General features: G+C 44.6%; 1 protein-coding gene across 2 annotated transcripts in view; it reads right to left on the bottom strand.

Annotated features, from left to right (window-relative positions):
* Window positions 1–1,489: 1,489 nt before the first annotated feature.
* zfpm2a (zinc finger protein, FOG family member 2a) overlaps window positions 1,490–12,503 on the bottom strand; it is a 117,126-nt gene continuing 106,112 nt past the window's right edge. For both annotated transcript variants that reach the window (XM_051406916.1, XM_051406917.1), the window contains exons 6-8: window positions 5,350–5,556; window positions 4,479–4,706; window positions 1,490–4,123 (exon numbers count right to left, since the gene is read on the bottom strand). In XM_051406916.1, the coding sequence (XP_051262876.1) occupies window positions 1,554–4,123; window positions 4,479–4,706; window positions 5,350–5,556 (3,005 nt within the window). In that variant the 3' untranslated portion in view covers window positions 1,490–1,553. The remainder of the gene's footprint in view (window positions 4,124–4,478; window positions 4,707–5,349; window positions 5,557–12,503) is intronic.

Genomic DNA, 12,503 nt, shown 5'->3' with positions numbered 1-12,503 from the left:
ACGATATGATACATATCATGATATAGGGGTAACGATTCACTATATTGTGATATGTATGGCAATACTGTAATATATATATATATTGCATATATTTAAAAAAAAAAACATTTTAGGAAAAATGTCATAATATGCACATACACATTCCCTTATGCTTATATTCTGAGTAAAAAAGTTTTTTATGCCATCAGATCCCAGTGGGGTCTACATTTGTATTTATCCCGTAACATCCAACATCACTGCTACCTAGCAGTTGGGGGTTTAAACACAACACAAAATGAATCAATGCCACAAGTTTTGGACATAAACTAGTACTTAAAAAGCTATACATGGTTTTTGAAGATCAATACAATATCACAAGACATAATATCACGATACTCAAATATATCACTATTTTCTTACACCCCTACTCTTTTGATGGCTATACAGTATTGTGAAAGAAAGACCAGACAGCATTGGTTTATCCTGAGGATTTAAGTTTAATTATGACACCACATCAAAATAAAAATTTCCAACAGATCTGGAATTTAATTCCATCCATATACATGCATAGCAACAACGTTTTAAGAAACATTTTCTCCCATAATCAGGACATTGGAATGATCATTTTACATCAGTATCCCCACTGACCTCCCACCCATCTTGTTCTTCAGCAATAAACTTAATTCTTGTACAACTTCTTTTTTTCCCTATGGGGTTACAAATAATTATATGCACAGTCCCCATTTCATAATACTGCTTTCAGTAATGTTCCCTAATTTACAAAGTATTGCATTGAGAGCAAATTTCAAAAAGGGAGACCAAAGTGTATCATCAAACAGAAATACGAGTACTATACAAGAATGCTGCCATCCTCATGAAAACATCCACATCTGAGTTGAAGAAAAGAGACAGGGACAAACAGCCACATATGTATGCAAAGCCATGTGTATATGCCAAAATGTGAGATGCAGGGTTGTGCCTGGTTATCACCCCCAAATGGTGATTTTTAAGGCAAACAAGTCATTAGTAGCAATCTGCAAGTGACATTTTGGGCATATACAGAAACTGGTACAGCAAATAAGAATACACAAGTGCCTCAGTAGCTATTTTTGTGTCTAAAATGCATCTCATTTTTGTATTGTCTATTGTTTCATTGAGCCTACATTACAGTGTAAACAATATGTGTGCTACACAAGAATGACTATACAATAACATTACAAACAACTCTGATATAAATTTCATTTTGAATTTAAATTAAGATCACTACTCCTATTAATACTGATTGTAAAATAAATTAATGTGAAAGTGGCACCAATATTATTCTTGATTCATTTTTCTTTTCTTTTTCTTTTTTAACCAATGGTTTTGCATTTTTAAGTCTTAAAACGATGAAAGAAGAAGCTTCTCTTGATTGTCCACAAGCAGCGTTTAGCACTGCGTGATGCACTATTCCAGACACAACAGTGTACCAAAACAAAGGAGAAAAAAGGGGTAAAAGTTGGGGGTGGGGTGGGGTGGGGTGGGGGGGGGGAGTTGTGGGAGGGAGAAGAAGAACCTGTCTTATTCTTCTCAACTTATTTTACATGCTCTGCAGCATGTGATGAACAGTAAAACTTCTTATGGGTAATAAAGTTTGACAGGTTGTTGAACTGGATATCACAGAGGCGGCAGTATTTGCCACTTCCAGAGCCGTTCACGCCTTTGTTGGCTGTGGGTGCCGCCTCCTCGCTTGGAGACTTGGAGGAAGGCGACATGTTCTCGTTGGAGTCAGCCTGGTTCTCAGTGGCCCACGTAGGTGAGGGATTGGGAGGTTGGCCGTCTGGCTGGGGCTGGTTCTCCTGCTGCGGTGGAGCTGTGCCTGAACGCTCCTCGGGCTTGTGCCCCCCGTTGACGATGACCATGCCCCGGTTTTTGGGCAGAAGGGGAAGGGACTCCTTGCCAGGGTGGGGGCAGCCATTAGCAGCAGGCTGCTGGGCCTGGTCTCTGGTTGTTCCTGTCTCTCCTCCTCCTCCTGCGCTGCCTCCTCCCCCGTTAACGCTCTGCTCCTGTTCGCTGGCCTCTCCCTGCATCATTGCTCCCCCAGTCACATAATCGGTTGGCTTTATCCCAAAGTACGGCGATATTTGTTCAGGACCTTTCACCTTCTTTATTGCTCCGGGATAAAGGCAGTGGGGCAGAAACATATTCTTGTTCTCATCTTTTGATGGAATGAGTTGGGGCTCAGCAAAAGTCTTGAGTCCCGACACAGGCCCCAGGTGAGGGGGGAACATGCCTCCATTCTGCACCATCACCTTCCCATTGCCATTCTTGTCACATTTGCCTGGGCTCTTATCGTAGACATCATCAGGGTTGTTACTGCCGTCACTTTTCACATCTGGGAACATGGTCGACTCCAGGCTGCCAGCCTCATTGTGTTGTTGCTGCTGTTGTGGCTGTTGTTGCTGAGCGGCGGCGGCGGCGGCAGCAGCAGCGGCGGCGGCTGTTGCAGGGCAAAAGTTCTGTTTGTGTGCCAAGTAGTTCTCCACTTTGTTAAAACTTATCTTGCACACTGCACATTCGTGATAGTCCAACAGTCTTTTAGGAGAGCTACATGTCTTGTCAGGGACTGGCGAACACTTTTTGCTGAGATCAATGGGAGCGTCCAGCTCCTGCTGCTCCACTGTATTGCATTTGGGAGCCAGAATAGGTTTAGTGACAGTCAGAGAGGCCTCCAGGTGTTTGGGTACCATACCTGGGAAGATGTCACAGCGGGGATGGAAGCGGTCTGCTAGGCTCTCTACAGCTTCCTGGGATGTACAAGGGTTCATAGGAGGAACCCCAAGGAAACCCGGCTGACCCATAGGGGGCCTTTGGTGGTCCTGGTCAGGGAGACACATCTCATACATCTTCCTGCGTTTGCGGGTTCTCATGGTTCTCTGCATGGAGGGTACCTTGTTGGTGGACATGCGTTTCATGGGTGGGTCATGACGGGTAGCACAGTAGTACTGCTTGTGGACCATGTAGGTCTCATGACGGCTGAAGGTGATATTGCAGGCTTCGCAGGTTGTCTTGTTAGGGTCATTGTCACTTTCCACCAAACCCGTACTGGGGCTTTTACCCTCCATCTGCTTGCCATTCAGCCTCTCCTCAGCCCCAGTCGGGGTAGAGACCTTTTTCACCTGTCCTGCTAGATCCTTATCAGGCCCTTTAGCCCCAGCATTGATCATGTCCAACACATTGGAGTTCAGACAGGCAGACTGCATGAGGTGGTTGTCGGCCTCTGTGGGGTGGCAGCCGGCCAACATGCTAACAGAACTGTGACCACTGTTGGGGCTCACAGCCTCCGGGACCTTATCTGAGAGGGCGGAGAAGTCCGGAGACTTTGCCATGTGTTGCCAGCGGCTGTTACAGTAGTGCTTTTTGTGGACCAAATAGTTGTCCAGGTTGCTGAAGGTGATATTGCATTCGAAACAGGTGGCCCCTTTGGGCATAAGAGGACTGTAGATGACAGGGGGGTAGCTGTTCCCTCCATGGCGCAGCCTCCGGTGAACTAGCTCTGACATTTTAGCCAGAATCTCAGAAGCCTGCGGGACTACTGAAATGTCTTGGGAGAAAGCAAACTGAGACAAGAAGGGGCCCATGGGAAATGTAGGCATGTTATGCTGCACAGGGGAGGAGGCCAGCCGGGGGCTGGAGGGCTCAGACTTGATCCTAGTGTAAGAAAAACTGGCTTTGCTGCCTGGGTGGGCCTCTCCCTTCTGAACAGACAGCATGGGCTTCTTCTCAGCCTTGTCAGCCTCTCCGTCTGTGCTGGTCTCCTTGTTGAGGGCCCCTTTGGGACTTCCCAGCAGAGCATCCTTCCTGTTGGCCAGCTCAGCGCGGGCCTGCTGCTGCTGCTGCTGGAGGCTTTCCTCGGGCCCCCTGGGGGAATGCTCGGTGCCGTCGCCTTCCCTGTGAAGTTTGCTGCCGTGCCCATGTAAGTCCTGATGCTGTAAGAGTTCCCTGTGGCTCTGGAAGCTGATATGGCAGTGATTGCATCTGAAGGCCGCCTGTGACAGGTGAGACATGATGTGATGCTGGAATGTAATAAGAGAATCTGCCGTGTAGTTACAGATTGTGCATTTCAAGCTGGTGCCAGGAGGGAGGCTCTCTTCCATTTTGACACCTGTGAAGGAGATAAAAGGGAGAAATGCTCAGAATCTCGCCTCCCACTTCTCCTTTAGAGTTAACTGTAGAAACCATCAAATGCTCATGCATTATGCCAAGCTTATTCCCATCCACTAGATTTTTTTTGCTCAAGGATAAACTGTCAACTATGCTAGCTGACAGCGGGATATGTATATTTCTGAAAAGAAATGACAGTCATTTTTCCAAACCTGTTTAAAACTCTGTCCCGGTGTCATTTCTTTCTAAAACAGCACTTTTGACCCCCTTTCTTTTAAAAATTGATTGAAAGTAGCCATCTTCAAAAGCTGTGATATATATATAGAAAAAAATTAATCCATGACATTGCCACCCACCACTGTGTGAGGTGCTCAAGTGCATTTCCAGGGCCCGGGCTCCAGAGAAGCTCTTGTTGCACTGTGGGAATGGGCAGATACTCGGGGTCTGGTGGGGGCCGGTGTCATTTTCCTCCACGACCGTCTCTGGCTCCCTCTGTCGCCCGCTGCAATAGTACATCAGATGGGCCTGCAGGTTCCTCTCACTCCGAAACCAGATTCCACATGCCTTACAGGGGAAGATGTCCTCTGGAGGAACACGGAAGGGGACAAAGGGGACATGATATCAGGATATATACAGTACTTTTGTATTTATGCAGTCAAGTATGAAGATAAAGAGCTTGCACGCATGCATACACTCATATTCCTCTTCTTCTACAGTTCTGACTCTCAAAGCCTGTGTTAAAAGGCTTTTCCACCAAATCCTCAGCTGCTGCATATCGCTGTGTTGCTACCACTGGGTTGGTGCCCTTTCTCAAGGGCAAACAAGAACACTGGACCATCTGCTTACAGAAGCCTCCCTGTTGAGCTGAACCCAGATAGCCCTCGCTAAGTAAACAAACACACTATTTGCATGAGGCGTGTATTTTGCAATTAACACGTTAGTTCGAGCCTCAGTGTGTTTATGTGAACCCAAAACTTGAAGGTCGATGGCTCTTATCTCCAGTGCAGAGACTCATCTGGGTTAATCTACGCCCGGCGGAGACGACGCTCCTTGTTAAGCAGGTGACTGAGTGCAGGCTGTGGACTGGTGTGTGTGTGTGTGTGTGTGTGTGTGTGAGAGACATGGAAAGGGAGAAAGAACAAGAGCATGCATGTGTGATTGTGCGCGTCTAAACAAAAGCACATCTCGTTCCAGCTCTGCGTACGTGCGCTCAAGTCGGACACTCACTGTTGACGATGGCAGTGGGCAGGATGGAAGCCATTGCGGCCTGCTGCGGCAGGAGCTGGATGCTGTCCAGCAGCCTGGCTGGGTACATGCCCTCGCTCAGAGACATGTGGTTCACCGCCTGCAGACGCGAGTCAAAGTCCACCGCAAACGCCACCAGCTCCTCGCCCTCCATCATGTTCTTGGTAGTGGTGCACCACAGTTGGCCACCTGGACAAAACAGAGATAGGGGAGGCATTTAGATGCTTGCTGCGAGAGAAGAAAAATGTTTGCTGCATGAACACATGAGTAATTCTGGACTTAAATGTCAGGGCATTATGCAACATGAGAAATTATATTTGTGTGCGCCTAGGATGGCATGCACAACATCTGAAAAGACTCAGTATTTCAATGGCAGGTTGCATAACTGTGTATTTGAAAGAGGATTTTGGATAGGACATAAAGTGAAAAGGTGGATTGTTCAAAAGTATAAAGATGTTTTAAAACGTTGTACAGTATCTTCCCAAGATAGAATCACAAGGTTAATCGTATGTTGATACAAAAATCCACAAGAAAATATAGGGTCACTTCACCAAAACATTATTTTATCATTTTTTGTCCTACAGCTTTTTCACAAAATGACATTTAAATATTTTAGTGGCAACATGTCTTTTCAAAATCAGTATCAACATTAATCAACAGAGGATGTCAGCAGTTTTCGTTAAGGACAATTTTTCCTGTATTTCTAATAAAACTGTTCACAGATTATACACTAGACTAACACAGACACTGTTCCTGGATACACTGCTTTTTAATGTGTCATTTTTTCCCATGCTATGGGCATGACAAATGAAATTCCTGTCACCTCCACTGTTTTGCAAAAAACAAAACTACACAACTAAATGAGAAAATATGTTTTTGTAATCTGGGCGAACAAACCCTTTAAAAGGTAATATCTTTCTTTTTACTGTCACTCAAACTTCCTTTTAGGCTACTGGCGCTCATATCCAGAAGCAAGGCAAACCTCAGCTGGGGTAAACTGTAGCCTACAGTGCTGTTGTCAGCTACAACACTGAGACAGGTCCTCCATATTATTAGATTGTTGTGTTTTGGGATTAAGCATTCCTCTGAAATCTTCTGAACATATTCATTAAGTCAGAGAAAGGGGGAGGGGGCAGGAGGAAGACAGGGGGGGTAGAGGGAGAGAGTGAAGGTTTTAGCTTAGATAATATTTATCTCAGCACATGACAGGCTTTTCAGCTGCACTTCATTTTCCATTGAAGAGATTAAAGTTTTTAATATGACTATTTACAGAAATCTGGCTGGGGAGATAACAACAAACTATGATACGCTACTGCTAAATGGCAGAATTAGGACATTGTTTCTGAGGAAAGCTGGACAATTAATTAAAGCACGCTGTTAGCTTTCAAAGATGTGCAAACATACCGACGGAGTGTCAGGCTGAGAGGGGACATGTGATTTGAGCCCTGGCTGATGTGGAATAAAGAGAGTCCTGAGGAGAGGTGTGAAGGCATGGGGACGCAGCTAGAAAGCCCCCACACATGTGGAACACTGATTACTCATGTTTACATAAAACCTATGAATCACCAGGTTTAAAACCGCCCTGTAGACACGGCGAAGGTGCTCAAGTAAGGCTCTGTGTGAAAACAATTCACTTTTCTGTGGATTTATTAGAAATGGAAAACTAGTGGATGGAAACAGAGCTTACACTACTACGTCATGCATTATTTATAAATCATTGTTAAGTTTCTAGAATGAATTGCCCCATTATTTCAATTCAAAATTGAATATTTCAGATTTCACATCACTGTTTTGATTAAAACCTTTCTAGCCCTCCCTATCTGCTGGTGAAGCACTGAAAATTAGACCAGCACAAACGTGTCAAAAGGAGTGAAATAGTATTAAAATATGCTATCTTTCAAAGTCCCATTTGTGTGCAGGCTTCCTCCCCACGAGTGTGTGTGTGTGCTCCTGTGTGAGCGTGTGCATGTCAGCGCCACTTTAAAGAGCAGTGCCTATCTGTCGGCCAATCTGCTGTGACGAGACACACACTTCAGGCCGCTCCACTTCATCGTTTTGATTCTGTCATACCACACACTGCCTGGAGAGGCCCTTTGAATTTTTATCTCCTAATTAAAATAACAAAACTCCTCTCCACTGTCTGCCCAAGTTACCATCAAGGTAGATACAAACTGCCACTGACAATGGCGGGGAATATATCGCAGTCATAGCCACAAAAGTTTCTCTCCTCTGAATGGATCTTTTAGTTCAGACGCGCTCAGCTTACAAAGAGAATTATGAACTAGGCCCTGGCGTTCAGATACAAATCAGTGTTTTTTTGGATCAATCCAAATCAAAGATACTGTATGCTCTTCTCAGCTGAAAATGAAGTAGATTATGTGGAGTCTGATGGAAATGTTTTAGTGCATTCTGACAGCAGAATATGCAGTCAGATTGCATCCCTTCAGCCAAGAATGCTACAGATCCATCTGCTGTGTGTGAGAATGCTGGAAGTGAGTTTTTAGGACTGCATGTCCCAGTTTTACTGAGCTGCACAAAACACTGAGGCAGCACTTGTTACAGTCACTCAACCAAGACAAGGTAGTAAGATACATGTGCTCTGGCTGCAGGATTAGGGTTGAAACTACACTTACATTGTCATCAGAAAATAAAAATCATAGCTCAGATTTGTGACAGTTTTTACTGCAATTTTGTTCATTATATCTATATTTTGACTGTTTTCTGGAATGCGTCATGATTGTAGCTCTGTGCTTCATATCAAGTCATTTACGAATACACTGTACAAACGTGTAATTAACTGTACAACCAACCACACAAGCAAATGCAAATACACATGCATACCTACAGCACATGTATGCACTAACCACTGCATACAGACTACTGCAGAAGCATGTCATTTTCATGCACATATGGAGATGCAATGCATAGAAAACCGACGGCACAGAGGCGTCAGGTGGGCAACAGATAAAAACAATATTCCATGAAGGAGCTCTGTCGAAAGATTTGTCATGGCTGTTTTCATTATGACAGCCTTTTCATGACAGGTGATTTAAATCACAGAAACACAGGTGAGCTACCTATGACAATGGCACGATCCGTATGAATGACGGAGTGAGGAGGGGGCGAGGGGGGGTCAAGAGTTAGAGCGAAAAAGACCAAAACCGTAAGTCGGGAAACTGGGGAAAAGGCTGTGGAAAGTGCAGCTTGTGATTTGCACTTGTTTGCCTGCTAACTGTCTGCAGTGAGCTGCCTTTGTGCAGTGGCCAATGCAGTTGGAATGAAGGCTATTGTCTAAATCCTCCTGCAGAGCACCTGATAAAAGAATAAAGAACTATGACATATTCTAAAAACAATGGAGGAATTAAGGGGAGACAATAGGCCAGCTGCCTCATTAAAACAATCAAAAAACGGCATCCTGTACGTAGTCCAGATAATTAAAAACCACTGCTTCCTACAGTCTCTCAATACCATATCCACCAGCTCACTGAGGCCCTGAGACTATGGCTCTGCTGGCTAAATGCCCTCTTCCCTCTCTTCCCTTTGATTAATGCTTTATTTGAACATGCAGTTGAAGATGAACATATGAAGGAATTCATGAAACAAAATTATAATGCAAACCCTTTCCTCCCCTATAAGTACTTATAAACTAATCAAATGTCTCAGGATGAATCGCAGGGACTCAGGGTGTGTGTCCCCTCCCCTTTGCCTAAAGCCCCGAGAGATTTCAAAGTGCAGGCATCACAGGACATTTTTTAATTTTCTCACTTTAAATGACTTTATAAGAAAATGGATGTGTACAGTATCTGTATATGTATGGGGGAGGCAGGGAGAATAGAGTATGAGATACTTGAGCAGGAATAATTTTTATTTATTTTTTTGCTCCCTGCGAACGGCTACCACCACCATATCTTAATGAAGCCGCAAACAAATCTCTCATGCCTCATGCAAAAGCTGAGAGACAACAAAGCAGCAGAAATAACAGAAGGGCCCGGATAATTAAACTGGCCTGAAGACAGGTATTCAAATGTTGGTGTGTAAACAGCACAACTCTTTAATAGTTTAGCTGTAAAATGCGTAGTTAAGCACATCAGCACTTGCCTCTCCCATCTGTCCAAACACATTACCGTTGCAGAGGCCATTACAGCAGTGGAGTACAGTCCCACTGCACCACAGCCTCATTGTATGGGAGGGGTTGAATGGGGCTTCTGGGAAAACTAACAGCGGCCCACTGGCATTACCTGAATGCATCGAGGGGTCATGTATTATAAAGCATTACGGGTGCACCTTGAGAAATGCGAACAAGATCTGTACATAGAAGTGCTTGATGACCATTTTATACATTTTAAAGGGCACTATGTCTCAAACCCATATACCAGATTTAGTGTGTAATTCAACATCCCTTTGTCGAGCCTGATGTTGATTTGTTCTTTTTCCTTGCTTTGGCTATTCTGGCCTTTAAAGTTCTTGTCTCTGTCTATTGGCTCTGCGCTAACTGCTGGTCTTAATTGTGAAGTGAGGCTAGCGGAGCCTGAAGCCACAGAGAGGGTTGTAATTAAAGACCTCTACCTCTTCTTGTCTTCAAATCAGCTCCAACTCCTCCTGGTCAAATGGGAACGAGCTCCTCGCACCTACGAATATCAAGTAGCTGCATGTTGCCAGCCGCCACCATCTTTATTTAACAAAGCTTCATCACAGGAGGAGTAAATGACAGCGCCGCACACAAAACAACTTGCCAGTCAACTTGTGAAAATATTTATCACAAATCGTGGATGAATAATATCTGTATCTGCACCTGACAGCGGACGGTGTTGCGACAAACACTAAACAAATCCTCCTCATGAATACTGGTAAATATTTGAACTGTTTCTGGATCATCAGAGTTGAACACATTAGGATGACTCATGGCTGTCAACCCCCGCCGTCACAATCCCTGGCCGGAGCAGGCAGGCAGCAGAAAGGAAAACGCTGAGTTAGACCAGAGCGGGAACATCATTCGCAGGGTCAAACAAGCTTACTATTATTGACGGTACACTAAACTAGAATTAGCTGACTCTACTATTATTTCACTAAGGCACTGACACAGATTGACTCTCTCCCTCTCTATCTCTCCTTCACTCCCTTCCACCTCCTCCTCCTCATGTTTCGTCTCGGCCACTAGGAGGCACTCTTCTCATGCTCAAGCTGCAGCCGGTGGGTGTTTTTGCTGTGATGATGCAGTGACGCCTCAGACATGGCAGAGCAGCATAGACGCCAGTCTGCCTATACATCCTTGCAGGTAGGTGCTAAAGATCTTACTCTCATGAGAAATGCATTGGGATTCAAAGGCATTCCTCTGGCCTGATTTTGCCTTGATCTTTGCCTGGAAATTACGTTTTATAAGCTTAAATGTGGGACTAAATTGTTTTATATGTTTAATAATCTTTTGTCTGTTGTTTTTGCATTTTTGTTGTGGCAGTAATCAAGCATGCCAGTGTGCTTTTGTCACTTTTTAACATTTCTTGTCTCACTCCTAAAATTTCAAAATTGTTCCAGGAATAAAAACAATCTCCTATTTTCCAGGGAAATAAATACTGTTCAGTAAAATATGTGTTTACAGAGCCCTGACTTGCCTTGTCTTGCCTGACACCTCAAACCCCCAGATTTCCCTCCTTTTGCACTGCAGTGTCCAGACTAATTTTAGCATCAAGTGTTTTTGCAGATATAGCCAGTACCGAGAGCTCATGGATGGCCTCGAGCGAATGGCAGGCGGGTCAGAATCCACAAATTAAAAAGTCCTCCCAGGGGAGCCTCATACACGCCGCTCTCTCAATAGTATACATTCACTGGCAACAAAGACATAAAAGCAGCACAGCACACCGAACAATGTCATTCAACACACATTTATGAATTGTTTGAACATCACAAAAACAGCTGGGGAAGAAAAAAAAATATCTAGCAGTGATGTGATTCAGCAAATGTTCTACCAAGTAAAAATTAAATGTTTCACTTTGAAATTAAAAGAGTTTCTCTGACTAGTCCCTGGAGACTCGTGTAGCTTTTTCAATACAGTGAGATAGATACTGGCAGGGGGATGTTTGCCTGGTAATAGTGTTGTAATAATTTTGAGGGAGGAAAAAAAAATAGAAATGTGAATTAGCAGCTATTTTTGCTCTATTAGAGTGCCACGACAGAGCTTGAATATTTAGATTTCAATTTCTTACACAAATGTATTCATTTTCTACAGAAATCTATTAAATGGTGGAATATTTAACACTCAGAACATCACCTGCTTTACTCTAATTTTTAAACAAACTATTTTAGATGCACAAAAAAACCCCTATATCTAAATAATTTTCTTTTTTTTGGACATTTTCTTTTTTTCCCCCAAAAAATTAAATGCTCTCGCGTAAACAATAAATGGATATTGAGAACATTATATGCTTTCTATATTGCAGGTAACGTGAGTTCTGTGCTGTCAGTTGTGAGACAATACCAGCCACAAATTCCTACAGTACAAAGCTGTTCTCCCTCATTAGCTGCCACACACAGTCAGCTCCTCCCTGTCCACAGTAAAGTGGAGTAGACTATTAAAGGAAAGCTCTGACTGGCTCCTCTCCTCTCCGCTCCACTCTGCTTTATTCTTTATTTGGACAGGTTTGTCCCATTGAGCACTCTATTAGCTATCCCTCTCTGCGGGTAGTGCTGCCTGTGTCCTGGTTGTGGCCGGTCGACATGTGTTTACTGCGGCCCCTGCTGCGGCGGCAGGCTGGTTGGGGGCCCGTCCTGACCAAGCCCTGCTAATGGGACCAGAAGACCCCTCATGACAGGGCGCCGCTGTGTTGAGCACCGCAGCAGACCCTACCCCTCCCTTCCCTCCAGCTGCGGCCTCATGGCCCGTGTCCCCCTACCCATCATGCCTCGGCGGGAGCAGGTGAACGGCGGAGGGCCAACGACGGTGAGCTTGGTTTTCCTGGGAGAGCGGAGCGCCATCGCCACGCGCCTCAGTGGTTCCTCCAACATGGCTCCGGCCCTACGCCACATGGGCTGGCTGGCCAGCATGTGTGCCTGTGTGATTTTAAGTGTGTGGGTGTATGTGTGTATGTGTGTGTGTGTGTGTGTGTGTGTGTGTGTGTGTGTGTGTGTGTGTGTATGTGGGG

The sequence above is a fragment of the Dicentrarchus labrax genome, unplaced genomic scaffold, assembly GCF_905237075.1.
Source record: "Dicentrarchus labrax unplaced genomic scaffold, dlabrax2021, whole genome shotgun sequence".
Taxonomy (NCBI): domain Eukaryota; kingdom Metazoa; phylum Chordata; class Actinopteri; family Moronidae; genus Dicentrarchus; species Dicentrarchus labrax.
This window is presented reverse-complemented; position numbering and strand designations above follow the sequence as displayed.